Genomic DNA, 14,205 nt, shown 5'->3' on the forward strand with positions numbered 1-14,205 from the left:
TCAACCAGAATACATTAAGGCCCTGTCCCCTTGGGTTTGGGAGGTCCTACCACAACAACACTGAGAGTACTCAGCTTGGGGGGGGCGGTCTGATGGGCCCGGTCTTTGGGGCGGGTTACAGCGGGCGGGCCAGCAGCTTTGGCCGCTCGGAGAGCTCGGCATCCTCCACCTGAGGCGCTGTCTCTTTAACACGCAGCAGGCGCGGGGCGTGAGTGAGCGAGAGGGCGAGGCCCGAGGCTGCAGCGGCGCCGGGGAGGCGCTGGGTGTCGCTGTTCCTGCGGCCGCCCCCCCCATCACCCCTTGCTCTCTCGCCCCGCCCGTTCCTTCCCTGCGCCGCCATTGTGGTGACCGGCTCGTCGCTCCGCACCATGGTGAGACAATCCAGCCCCATCCGCTGCTGCGCGGGCTGCTGCGCGCCCGGCACCGGGGCCCGGGTCTGCCGGCTCCCCCCCCGCGGCTCTCCCCGCGTGGAATCGGGGGGTGGGACAGGCGCAGAGGGCGGGGGGGCGTCTGGGACAGGAGCCGCCCCCTTCCCGGCTCAGCTCCTAGCCGGGCCAGCCGCGGATCGCCCGAGCGGGTTCCTGGCGGGAGGCTGAGGCCGGCGAGCGAGGCCCCCCCCGGTGGGCGTGGGGAGGGACTGTCCCGCCCGCAGCGCCCCAGGGCCCGGAGCTGTCACACCGTGTCCTGGGCGCCCTCCTGCACCCGCTGCTGCGGGGATAGGGCCTGGGGATTGGGGCCCAGGGCTGGGCCATGCGGAGCCCCCCCCCCCCCCAGCTCAGTAGGGGAAGGAGGCTGGCTGGTGGAGGAGCACTAGGCTAACACGCGTGGCCTTGATCCCTGGGAGGCAGGGGGGGTTGAGCGCTCCCTGTGCTGTACAGAGGCCCCCCCCCCCGGGACATTTGGTAGCGTTGGCGTTGGAGACAGGATTTGTGGTCTTTACTGTTTGTGATGCCCACTGAACTCTGGAATGGATGCAGGTTGTTGTGTCCCACTTAGCCCTTTAAGTACTGCTGCTCCCTCTCTCTGAGGTCACAGTCAGCTCCATTTTTGTCAGGCTTGGTTGCACTAGTTTAAGTGTGAGATTAAATCTGTTTAACTAAACTGGTGCAGCTTTGAATAGGGAGAAACTGGTGCAGAGTGTCCCCCTATGCACACAGTTGCACCAGTTTATCTCAATCTGTTTAACCTTGCCCCTTTAGTTTTGTTACCACTGATACTTCTGTGTGTAGGCAAGTACTCACAGGCTCAGGCGGCATCTGTAGGGAGGTCTCTGAATGCAACTTCTGATAGGGGAGAGTGTCTCCAATGTCTTCCCTTTATCTTTTCACCCTCAGTCGTCCCACAAGACCTTCAAGATCAAGCGATTCCTTGCCAAGAAGCAAAAGCAGAACCGGCCCATCCCACAGTGGATACGCATGAAAACTGGCAATAAGATCAGGTAGAAACAGCTATTGCTTTCTGAGAGTTCACAGCTTGCTGCCACACCTGATCAAAAAATATATATAGACCATATCTGCATTACACACTTCTGCTGGCACAGATAGCTGTGTGTTGCTTGGGAATGGGAAGATCCGTTACTGACACAGATGTACTGACCAAAGCCCCTAGTTATACAAGCTCCATTTACGTTATGAGTAGTGGCAGGTGGATCGAAGAGTCTTGTACTCATGGATGTGTTGTGAGGAAAAACCATCTGTGATTACCCTCGGCATCCATCCCCTGATCCAGGAATACAGTGTCTGGGGAATCTTACTACTAAAGAATTTCCTTCATTGAAGGTCTGCGTATGGTGATGGGCTAATACATAACATTTGGAGGATTTGTAACCACAAATCATTACCAGAATGCATATGTAGACTGAAATACTGTACTTGATTTTGTCCACGTTTATTGCATGTTGGTACTTGCTTGTGCTAGATTATAAATAAGGATACAGTTTAGTCATGGAGGTCACGTCAGTCACAGATTCCATGACATTTACCAGTTTCACCAGACATCTGTGACTTCTTCAGCTGGAGCCGGGATTGTGTGTCCCTCTCCTATGGCTGCTGTTGGAGTCAGGACTGTGCGAACGCGTGTGCACGTGCACACCCCGCAGCTTCGGCTGGGGCCATGCGCACTCCACCACCCCCTGCAGCTGGAGCTGGGGCTGTGTGCTGCCCCGATTCCCCCAATGGCTGTGGCCACTGGAGCCAGGTTTGTGAGCCCCCCAGCCCTGTGGGGAGCCCCCCCGTCCAGTTATTTTTTAGTAAAGTCACAGGTCATGGGCTCCTGTGAATTTTTGTTCAAATTCACGGTCATAGGATTTAAAAAATCATAAATTTCATGATTTCAGCTATTTAAATCTGAAATTTGACAGTGTTGTAATTGTAGGGGTCCTGATCCAAAAAGGAGTTGTGGGGAAGGGAGGTTGCGGTTCTGCTACCCTTACTTCTGCGCTGTTGCTGGTAGCGGCACTGTCTTCAGAGCTGGGCAGCTGGAGAGCAGCAGTTGAAGGCAGAGCAGCGCCAGCAGCAATGCAGAAGTAAGGATGGCGTGGTATGGCATGGCATTGCCACCCTTACTTCTGTACTGCTGCTTGCAGACCTGGGGCCTCAGTCAGCAACCGCCACTCTCTGGCCGCCCATCTCTGAAGGCAGCCGTGCCGATGGGTGGCATGGCATGGTGTTGCCACCGTTACTTCTGCGCTGCTGCTGGCTGGGCGCTGCCTTCAGAGCTGGGCGCCTGGCCACCCGCTGCCGCTCTCTGGCCACCCAGCTCTGAAGGCAGCGCAGAATTAAGGGCGGCCCCCCTAAAATTGCCCATAACCTCGCCATGACTTTTACTAAAAATAACTGTGACAAAATCTTAACCTTTATTATAAATAAAACTTAAACTACAACAACACTTGGTGGGCATTTCTTAAAGTGCCTTAGGTTTATTTATATTGTCAACTGCTGCAGGTGAAGTACAGAGCTCTTACAGGAAAAACTCCCTTCAGTTCATTTGTATATTTCATTATTGTACTTTTATTTTTTCCACTGCTGGATCTTCTTTTTTCTCTGAGTGAGTGTAGCTAGTGGTTAAAGTAGGAGGCTGGGAGTCAGAATTGCTAGGTTCTATTGTGGTCACTACAGCTAATTTGCTCTCTGTTTTTAGGAAAGTCATTTTGCTCTGTGCCTCGGTTTACCCATTTGTAAAAGGGGGATGATACCTATCTAGCTGTGTTCTAGGCATATTGAGCATTAGTATTACTAATGTGCATAATTTAATTATTTTTGTCTTCCAACACTTAATGCACCAAAAGCAAGAGTTTTCTGCCCAAAGTATTTGATAAAGCAGGCTGCAATTACAGTGCTTCATTCTGTGGGAGTACTGCCATTTTCCTGCTGAGAGTAACTCTGTTAATATTGCCTTTGATTTCACCTATGCATTGGTGAAACCACTAATCATTAACACGTACAAGTATGACATTTATAATCTTCAATTATGCAGGTTTTGAATGAATGCTTTAGTGGATTTCCCTGGGAAAGTGCTTTTCCATGCTGCAATGCACTGCTCTTGTGTTCTCGGATTCCACTTCTGTTGGGAATGTGAATGTTTTCTTCTGGTAAAAATGGTACTTGTGGTGATGTTTTAAGAGCTAGCCAGTTCTTTACTGCCAGCACTTGAACTCATGAATTCTAGGCTATCGGTGACTGTCTTCTCTTCTAAAAGTGGCACAGTGTATGTCCATGCTCAGTGCTGCTGTCTCTAGGTAAGTTTGCTTCTGGGAACTTACCTTTTTTTAAAGCTGCTGATATTATTACACCAATACGGGTTCATATACCTAGTGAAAAAGGAAAGCAAGTACCTATGGAAAATAGTTTAAAAAAGAATATGAAGTAATTTTCTTTTACCATAATTAATTGACAAATTCCCAACTAAACCTTTACAAGAGATTCCAGCTCCTTACTAGTGGGTTCATTCTGACTGTTATTGTGGTCTGTGTTACAGACTGTCAAGTGTGCCTTGCTTATTAAGTGGTGCTGCTTTTGTTTTAGGTACAACTCCAAAAGGAGACATTGGAGAAGGACCAAGCTGGGCTTGTAAAGAGCTGCTCTCATGGGAACTCTAATGACACATGCGTCTCTCCTGCCCCAAGTCCTGCAATACACATTGCTACAAAAACCATCACTGACCCATTTTGGAGTGTTGAATCTTGTTGTTCTTCCCTCTCTTGCCCCACACCCCTAAAAACAAAACCATACCAAACTGTAGTCTTGAAAGATAACTTTAATAGACTCTTTGGAATATTATAACTGAAAAATGAAGACTCTGTTCAATTAGTGTTCTTTATTTCTGTGCTCAAATATATTGACTTAATTTGTATTGCCAGTTTGCAGGTTTGTTAATAAATATGAGCATTATTGATCCTTTGAATGAATGATTCTGGCTGAATTTATTACATGCATTGCTTGAGACGGGTGGGTAATCTGGAGAATAAAGACTGAAATTAATGTGAGCATTTACCAGTGTGTGAGAAAAGATCCTGCCATCCCAGTCTCTTATCTGTACTATTTGAAACAAGTAGACCAAACTAGTATCTCCCTTTTGTACCCTTTTGCCATAATTACACATTAACAACCGAAGTTGGGATGCAATTTAGAAATATGAACTTGCCCTTACTTAAAAGAAAATGTCAATCTCTACTGAGAAAGAGAGGTGGCTGAACTAGTGAGGGTCACACTCATGTAGAATGTGCAAAGGACTCTACATGAATAAGTAAAATAATCAAACCCTTCTAAAGCAAACTGGAAAATCCCAAGTTACCAGGACATGCCATCCTGTATTGTCTTAGTGCTCATAAATTGCTGTATTCATCTTATCTATGACATCTTGCTACTATTTAACAGTCTGCCCAGTCGGTTTGCTTTATTCTGATAACCCTTTTGTACACCAAGGGCCAGATTTTTCAGAGATATTTAAGCACCTGTCTGCATCTTCAGATTCCTAAGTATCTTTAAAAATCTGGCCTCAAGTTCTTTTGCAGTGACTGGGATGTTGTATATTCTCCAAAATCACAAGCAATGTATATTGGGAAAATGAAGTGTAGCGCAATCCACATGCACTGGCCACTTCTTCACATTCAGCTGTGGTGCACAAATCGTTTTATGTTGCAGATCCAAAAGTGATGCATTAGGAAAACCTTGCCCAGTCAATTTATTATTCTCAAATAGCCAGATTTAATTTTGGAAACTTGCATTTGGATAGCCACACAAGATTTTGAAGGGGTATAAAAAGTCAGAGATGTTGGGGATGACTGGAGGTGAAAATCTTTCCAGCTAGGGTTTTAAGTGACATCTAAACACTGAAGACTATCTCCTCTTCCCACTTCTGATCAGTTATCAGCACAATTGAATGATTAATGCTTCTAGTTACAACATAGTAAAAAAAAGATTGCTCTGTGGAGGTGGGGAGGAATAGAGTTTGGGAATATAATTGGTTGAGTCATCAGTAATACATGCATTCTGCAGTAGTGACCCTTAACTAGATGATGATGCAATTACATGGCACCTTGCATGCAGAGAGGGAAGATGTACAAAGATCTTTCTGGGAGGGACTGAAACACGGTTCCAAAGCAAGGTGATTTGCTCAAGATCACACTGAGTGGGTGTCAGGGGGAACTGAGCCCTGTCTTGATCCCCTGCTCTCCACCATGGTGGGTCTGGTGTATACATTCTGGTTACCTGAAAATAACTCGTTTTACTTCTGTGCACAGATGTGGCGGAGACCAAGCTAGCTTGGTGCTGAATGGAGCAGAGGAGTGAGCTGCAATTGCTGTCCCTTCTAAGGGAGTTTAGTTGAAACTCAGTTCCCTGGTGGCAGCACACCACATCCTGGGGAAGCTCTAAGCCTTTATCACCAGGCCCTGCGGGACCAGCAGAGAGACTGTCAATTTTTAAGAAGATAAATAGGTGGAGCTGATCTTTTTACTGGCGTTCATAGTAAGGCAGTGAAGGTGCAGCATGTGCTGAGCTAGATCACATACTTTACTTACGGCAGCTTGTTGGTCCTTGCACAATTACCTCTCTCTCCAAAGGCATTTTGGAAATCCTAGTTACCAAAGGCAAGTGAGGCTAGTGCAGCATTTCTCAATTGTGGCCACCATGGTTGCATGCAGCCACCTGGGGCTTTTTGTGTGGCCACAGCCTCCTGGGCCGTGACTGGGGGGGCAAAGCAGTGTTAAACATACAAATAGCACTTTTCACAGAAACAGACTTACTAGCTAGCAAATCTTTTTTTAAAAAAATAAAAAAGCCAAAGAAACAACAAAAAAGACAAGAACGTTGTGACAAAGTTCCTACTCTACCTTGCGCTTATTGGCGAATTTGCTCGCCTTGGAGCTTCACAGCAGCCCTCAGTTTGGCTGTTTTCATGAACGCACAGTCCAGGTCAACTCCTCCTGTGTCTGACCAAGAGTTGGGAGGTTTGGGGGGAACCCGGGCCTGCCCTCTACTCCGGGTTCCAGCCCAGGGCCTTGTGGAATGCAGCTGTTTAGAGTGCCTCCTGGAGCAGCTGTGCAACACTAACAATTCCCTGGGTTACTTCCCCATGGCCTCCTCCCAACACCTTCTTTATACTCACCATAGGACCTTCCTCCTTGTGTCTGATAATGCTTGTACTCCTCAGTCCTCCAACAGTCCGTGTTCTCGCTCCTAGCACCTCTTGCTCCCAACTCCTTACACATGCACCACAAACTGAAATGAGCTCCTTTTTAAACCCAGGTGCCCGATTAGCCTGCCTTAATTGATTCTAGCAGCTTCTTGATCGGCTGCAGGTGTTCTAATCAGCCTGTCATCTTAATTGTCTCCAGAAGGTTCTGGAACCTTCCCTGTTACCTTACCCAGGGAAAGGGGACCTACTTAACCTGGGGCTAATATATCTGCCTTCTATTACTCTCCTGTAGCCCTCTGGCCCGACCCTGTCACAACATACAAAGAGCATTATTTAGTAACAAATAGAGACAAAATTGTACATTATTTGTATTGAGTGCAATACAAGCCTACATAAAAAATTACAGTGATTTGGACGTGTCTGTGTACATATTGATTTGTTTTGCCTAAAGTTAATTAAGTATTTTAGGAAAAATTGTCAGGGTGGCCACCGGCAAGAGTTGGTGGCTGCACTCTGAGGCCACCAAAAAATGTCTAGTGAGACCCCTTGGGCAAGTGTTCAGTAACAGGGTTAGGACACATCAGTAATATCTGATCTTCCAGCAGCCCTTCCTGGGGATGTGTAATAGAAGTCTAATTTCTGCATCATTGAGCGGGGAGGATAAGTCTGCAACAGAAGATGAGCACAAAGCATTAATAAAGATGATTTAAATGCTTCAAATCTAACTGGAGACCACATGCTGCAAGTAGTCTCACTCCAATTTTTTTAAAAGGAGCTTTCTCATGCTCATGCTTTCTCATGCTCCTCCAGGAGCCCTGTGTCTAAAAGCTTGATCCACCGGAATCTCTTATAAGTTTTCCTTGTGTTTTGTTTTGTTTTTTTAATCCAAAAGTTTTTGTGAATCTTGAATTTTTTCTCTCTCCACAAGTACAACCACTGAGGAAGAGACCTGCTGTTTGAGGCTGCAGGCGTTTAGAAGATACAGCACTGAGGAAGGCTGAAAACCAACCCTGTTAGATCCATCAGTTTCACCCCTCTCCTTTCTTGTTTGCTTCCTTTCCTTAACCTGGTCAGGAGGGATCAAAGCAATTATACCTACCAGGATAGGCTGCTGACAAAGTTGCTCCCCATCATGAGGGTCAGGGCTGGGATGAAACCAGTCACTAGTCAATCCTTTCAGAATGTATTCGTGGCAATGCTGGTCCAGGCAATCGGTTAAACTGATGCTTTGTTGTACAGCTATTATTAGATAATTGTCTAGATAATACTTAGTCCTGCCCTCAGTGGGGGGACTGGACTGGACTGGTCCCTTCCAATTCTATGATTCTACTACTGTTATTGTGCTATTTTATTCAGACAGTGGCAACTTCCAGCAGGGAGCTGCTTTTTCCTTGGGAAAATAACTCTTATAATTGTTTTTAAAACATTTCCCCACCGAATCTTCCTTTTGATTCAAACCCTACCTTAAAGGGACAATGTCCAGACATATTTAGGTCCAAACTGGGGTTTGGTGAAAACAAGCTTGCACAGAATCTTGGCTAACAGGGCTATTTCTGTATTTTAAATTATTATTATTTCAGTGGCCGCTTGCTTTTTTCTCTTTTCAGTTAGATTGAAAGCTCTTAGGGACAGGGACTGCCAGTTTATACCAAGCCTAACCAAAGGATGATTTAACTAGGAATTGGTCCTGCTTCGAGCAGGGGGTTGGACTAGATGACCTTCAGGGGTCCCTTCCAACCCTGATATTCTATGATTCTAACCCAATGGGGTTCTGGTCCAGGACTGAGGCTCTTCTGCATATAGCAACATAAATCATAGCTCAGTTAAATAAGTGTCCCTCCGCAGCCCTGGGAACCCAGACTTTGCAAAAATGTGCTAATGCACAAGAACCAGGAAATCAGGGCTGAGGTTTTCAAGGATGCTCAAGGAATTTGGATGCCTAAGTCCCACTAATTGTAATGGAAATCAGGTGTCCAAGTCCCCTAGGCAACTTTGGAAGTCTTTGCCTAAGTGGAGTAGGAACTGAGCACTCTGTTCCCATTATCTGTGCCGAGTGAAATGCAGAGTAAATTAGACTAGTCGGGTTTAGTAGTCAAAGGCACTGTTGATAAAATACATGGGGATATTTTGTTTTATAAATATTTTTTAATGTGACTCTTCCTCTGTAGGTATAAAAACGTGCAGCTGAGGCGAGAGGGCATGGGATTGCTAGCTGTGACGTGGGATTCTGCACTGTAAACAATGGGAATGGGGGTATTTGTAAGTTGAACGAGTTTCTTCTTCTCAGGAACTTGTAATTATAGCATCAGTTTAAAGGCTCAACTGTGGTGGCATGTAGTAATATCACTGATAGTAAATGGGTCCATGTTCTTGCTCCCTTTGAAGTCAATGGCTAGCTCTCTGGGAGCAGAATCGAGGCTCAGACCAATGAAAAAATGGGAAAACCCCATGCCTTCAGGTTTTTCTGTTAGCTGCAGGAGAGAGACCCTGTGCTAGAAATCATTTAATTTGATTTTCAGTCAGTTTTGGACTAACTTTTTCAATTGTCATTTGCGTTTCAGTATTTAATACAGGGGTCACAAACACGCTGGCTGTCCTGTGGCCCACCATAGGAGCCAAGCTCCTTTCTGACCACATAAGGAATAGTTACAGGTGTTTATATTTTATTAAAACCCCTCTTCACATTATAGTTTTTAAAAAGTTAATACATTTTAATATTAATTAATTAAAGTCTTCCTTAGCAGAGACTTTTAGTAGCATACTATATTACTCTTCATTTTTTTCGTTTTTGACTATACTTTTGTATCGTTGTATGAAAAGGTTTCAGTGATGCGGCCCTCGGGCCAATGTACTGGTCCTCGTGTGGCCCTCGCGGGGATTTGAGTTTGAGATCCCTGATTTAATATAAATAAAATCTAGTTCTGCTGTGAAAAGGGATTATGGAAAAGTGGCGCCTTCTTAGGGCTGGTGTATACAGAGTATTCATACTGATTTAACTAGATCAGTTTAGAAGCAGTTCTAGTTAGATCCGTGCAGCCCCCCAGCGTGGACACAGTTATATTGCTATAAAGGCATTTTCTCCTGGTATAATTTATTCCCCTGTACTATATCTTTGTTTCTAAACCAATGGAGTTAAAGCAGTACAAAAAACACTGAATAGATCAGGCCTTACTTAAATAAATCCATTTTCAGTGTCAGTTACGTATCCTAACTGCTGAACTATGTCTTTATGTTTATTAACCCTGCAGTCCCAAGTCAACTAGGAGTCAGCTGGATTCTATCTCACATCATCAGTTGTTGTTTACATAGTCCTGGTCAGTTACAGTGGTGCAATCTCACTGAAGTCTATTGCCCAGGTATCACCGCGGGCCTCATTTGGCCTGCAGCATCTTTATTACTGGTGATGATGCGCAGCAAGGAAAGAAACTAGCTTGAGTCTCAGAGCCCCTCTTATATTTCCAGGGCTGGTAGTTAGAGGGAAAACATCATTTTCCCTTATAAATGGAGTCTAGAGAAGATGAGCATGAAACTCCAGAAGGCCATTTTACAGTCATTTCTCAAAGCAGACCCACACAATAAATAAATGGGACAGTTAAAAAAGATCTGATTCTGTGTGAAACCGAGGCTGGGGCAGCTGTTCATTTCAGGACACTCTGAGGCCACCCCAAAACTTAAAACAAGTTGGGCAAAGTTCCATTTTTCTGATAAATAACATACACTTCAGACGGGTGAGTAGAATCGGATTTACCTTTTTAATACTTACAAATCTGAGCAGTGATACATTAGAAAGAGGGATTAGTAACCACTCCCTTCTTTGTCTCTCTGGAGTGTGACTTCACCGCATGCCGCTGTATGTTAGTTTGTTTGTTGTTCTTATCTATGTACTCTTTCCATTTCTCAGAACAATGTGTCACCAGCTCCTCCTTCCTTTAGGAATCTGATCTAAGTTCCTTTCCTCTGCATGGAACCCACCTACACTAACTTCCGCCTAATCTGGCCCCCTTTCCCTCCCATCCAGGGCTCCGTTTATTAGTTTAAAATCTTCTAACCCAGGTGCAGAGAAGATGTCTAGCGCCTGACCTTTTCTCCACGTTCTGTCCGTCCTTTGGAAGTGCCAGAGCTGCTTAAACAAGCTGCTCCTCCTCACTCCACCATTTTCTCCGTGCTCCACCACCCACGTCAAATTGGGAACTTAAGCTTTTATTTGACCCAGCAAATAGCTTCTAGGAAAAGAAATGCGCATGATACTTTCCAGGGCATTTTGAAGGCACATGTAGTTTAGTGGCATTACCTGTTTTCTGTATTTTTTCCTCCGTGTTCTTCCTTAGCAGAGACATTTAATGAAAAGAGGATTTTTGTTTTTGGAGTTTCAGCGGCTGCTTATTCCCCACCTGAAGTCCAAATCCTCTGTGACATCTCACTGTGGAATGTGGAATGACACGCTGCTAGCTGTCTGTCCGAGGCCCTCCGAGAACCCTGCAGACAACAATCACTCTAATCTTACACCCTCACTGTGAGGTAGGGACGGGGCATTATCCTCATTTGGAAAAGAAAAAACAGGCACGGAGAGATGAAGTGCCTTGACCAAAGTCATGTGAAAAGCCTTTTGCATAGCCAGAAATAGACTCCAAGTTCTCCATCCAGTCCTGTGCTTTAACCACAAGGCTCCACTTCCTCTGTCACTACATACTGTGACTTGTGCCTTTGGGTAGAGAGACACTAAGCAGCGAGAGCAGAAGAACTAAAGGTAAACTAGCACCTCTCGCCATACTGCTGTTCTCAGTTACAGCACTGGAGCAGGCAGGGAAACAATGTAAACGAAGCAGAGGAACCTGCTTATCCCGATGCTCTGCTTCTAGGACCGTGCCCTGGCCAACTACGCAAAACCTGAGTAAAGGGGCCTGTGCGGGGCACTTGCGTGAGGGCTGGGGTTGGCAGGCTGCACTTCTGGGTCTCCATGCTGGAGAGGTTCAGCAGCAGGAGAAATGTTTCAGTAAGAGACTTCCCTTGTACAAGCAGAATAGTTACTGCAGGGCAAATCCTGCCCCCCAGCTATGCGTGCACAATTGCTAAACAGTGGCCTGCCAGGAGAGTGGCGCACAAATATCTATGGGCAAGACCCAAGCCTGCGCAGGTTTTCAGAAGCCTTAGCCAATGGCTCTTGAGTAATCTCAGTGCACCAGCGGCCATTGGTTAGTCCGGGCTCAGCAAGTCTCCTGTACCAACCCTTGCCACCCAACTGCAGCCCCCTGCTCTCCTTCCCCGCTCCCCAGCCCCAACCAAGCTGCTCTTTAAAACTAGTTCACAGACAACATCAAGCTGAGTCTTAGCCACAAAGGACAATTTAAAGGTTTTGGAAGAATGAAAGTGCCTGTCTGTACATGCTCCTGAAGGATGGCAGTCTGGTGAACACCTGGGTCCTCTGTTCAGCACCAGAGCCACCAGCCCCTCTGGACAACTTGCAGTTGTTGTTGGTGTTCCACACCCCAAGCTGGGCCAGGTCTTCCTCTAAAGCCCCTGACAGCTCCTTCAGCTCCCTGGAGGCACCTGCTTTCAGGTACTGCCAGGCTTTGTGGCCGCTGTGGTCCCGCAGGCTCGTGTTGGCACCGTAGGCTCCCACCAACACCTTGATGACCATCTCGTGTCCCTGCAGGGCAGCCAGATGCAGGGGGGTCAGCCCACCACTGGCCGTGGGAATGTTGACATCTGCATGGTAGCCGTTCTTCTCTGCACAGGTGATCACCTCGATCAGGGCCTCATGGCGGCCATGCTTGGCCAGCCAGTGGAGGGCAGTGAACCCTGTCACAAAATCTCCCCTGTTCAGCAAGCTGGGATCCACGTCGAGCAACCTCATGATGCTCTCAGGGTCCCCCTGGGCCACAGTCAGCATCCACTCATGCTCGAGGGGGTCTAGGGCTAAGGACAAGTCCTCAGGGCTCTGTTCCAACCTCTGCTCCAGCTCTTGGTGCATCCCCACAGCAGGGCTGCTGCTGCTGGCTATCTTCTGAGCAGCTGCAAGCCACATGGCTCCCTCGGCTCCACTGCTCTGCAGCAGGACCTCCTTCAGGCCTCTCCGCCGCATGCTGCCCCGGCCTATGGAGAGCCTGGCCGCATCAGAGCTCACATCCCAGTTACCAGAACCTCTATTACTCCGGCCCAGGTTCCTGATCAGGTCCTTCTTGTGTGATGGGCGGAGATTCACGTTCCCTGCTGCTGCTGAGGAGGATGATAATGCCAGGACTGTGGGGTTGGGTGCCTGGCTGTCAGTAAGCGCTTCTGCTTGAGACAGGGAGGCCTCTGGCAACACATGTGGCTCAGTGTCCTTTGGTACCTCCAGACTCTCTTCCCTCTGCATCCTGGCCATGAGGTCTCCTGCAGGCTTCACCATCCCCAAGATCTGCTCCCCCCGAGACATCCGTCTCCCTTTAAGGCATGGTTGAGGCTCTCTGTGCTGCTGGGGTGTGGAGAAGTGGTTCCCTGTCCCGTTGAGACTCTGACTCCAGGCTCCCCTCTAGAGCTCTCCGGCTGCAGAGCTTCCTGAGTCTGCCTTAGAAATGTTGCAAAGAGGAACCAGCATTTAGTTTCTGTGCTCAGGGGGAAGGCACTTGTTGTGAAATAAGTTACAAGCAGCAGCAGATTCCGGGCTGCAGGCAGCACACCCTTCAGCTGATCACTGATTTTCAAAGACTTCACTGTCTGCCATTTATTTACCGAGGGACGCTAGAGCAATTCCCCTCCACTCCCAGCCCCTCCTCTCCAAACTACCTGCTCCCTGGTTCTTAAGATTCAATAAATCCCCAGACGGGCGCTGTGTTTTCTCTCCTCTCCAGATTTTGGTGGCTTGTATGATAACATAGCTACATGACAACCCACTGGCCAGCTGGATCTGCAGATCTGGGACCCATTTGACTTCCTCCTTCCTACACACAAATCAGTGGTAACAGCAACCAAAAAAAAAAAAAGAGCTCAGTCCATTCAAGCTGAAAGCAGGCAGTGAGTTTTTCACCGGAACGGCTGCCACTTACCTTTACAATTACTCCTGTGCTGGGTGGGGAAATAGAGCTCTGGGTGGGTGGTATTCCCAACCTGCCTCTCGCTGGGCACTTTGATGGCTGCTGCCAGCAGCAGGGCCCCTCCTCCTCTGCCCGTGGGTTCTCGACGCCTCTCCAGACGCACCAGCCTGCTCCTTGCCGAGTTCCTTTGTGTGAAGGTTGTCACTGGTAAGTTTTGCTGCATAGTAAAAGCTGTGGCAGGACCTTTGTCCTCCTTTTTGACTGAGACAGATTAAGCTGCTGCACGTGATTTTTCATTTCTGCTGCGGGCCTGGCATTAGCCTTGGCCATTGGTGATGTGAAACCGAATGCACCCACTTCCCAGAGAGCAGAAAAACACGCACTGGCCACAGCCCTAAAGCCTTCAGCCTGTGAAGGCACCACTGTGGGCCCCAAAAGAAGGGTTGCAAGTAAAACCAGTTGGGCCAGGCACTTTAAGGGATTCACCTCGAGCATAAACAGCCGGATGGTGCAATATCTCTTGAGTTAGCAATGCACAGGAATGAAAGTGAGAGAA

At 47.4% G+C, this 14,205-nt stretch overlaps 2 protein-coding genes across 2 annotated transcripts; one reads left to right on the top strand and one right to left on the bottom strand.

The window, feature by feature from the left end:
* Nucleotides 1–216: 216 nt before the first annotated feature.
* RPL39 (ribosomal protein L39) lies at nucleotides 217–4,401 on the top strand. Its single transcript, XM_084638771.1, has 3 exons — nucleotides 217–371; nucleotides 1,335–1,438; nucleotides 4,023–4,401. The coding sequence occupies exons 1-3, from the start codon at nucleotides 369–371 to the stop codon at nucleotides 4,069–4,071; spliced, it is 156 nt and encodes a 51-aa protein (XP_084494897.1). The 5' UTR covers nucleotides 217–368; the 3' UTR covers nucleotides 4,072–4,401.
* Nucleotides 4,402–10,369: 5,968 nt separating this feature from the next.
* Nucleotides 10,370–14,001, bottom strand: SOWAHD (sosondowah ankyrin repeat domain family member D). The gene is made up of 2 exons (XM_084639084.1): nucleotides 13,662–14,001; nucleotides 10,370–13,183 (listed from the first exon to the last, which is right to left on the bottom strand). The coding sequence occupies exon 2, from the start codon at nucleotides 13,049–13,051 to the stop codon at nucleotides 11,981–11,983; it is 1,071 nt and encodes a 356-aa protein (XP_084495210.1). The 5' UTR covers nucleotides 13,052–13,183; nucleotides 13,662–14,001; the 3' UTR covers nucleotides 10,370–11,980.
* Between the last annotated feature and the right edge of the window lie 204 nt (nucleotides 14,002–14,205).

Source organism: Lepidochelys olivacea (genome assembly GCF_965140295.1).
Source record: "Lepidochelys olivacea isolate rLepOli2 genome assembly, chromosome: 9".
Taxonomy (NCBI): Eukaryota; Metazoa; Chordata; order Testudines; family Cheloniidae; genus Lepidochelys; species Lepidochelys olivacea.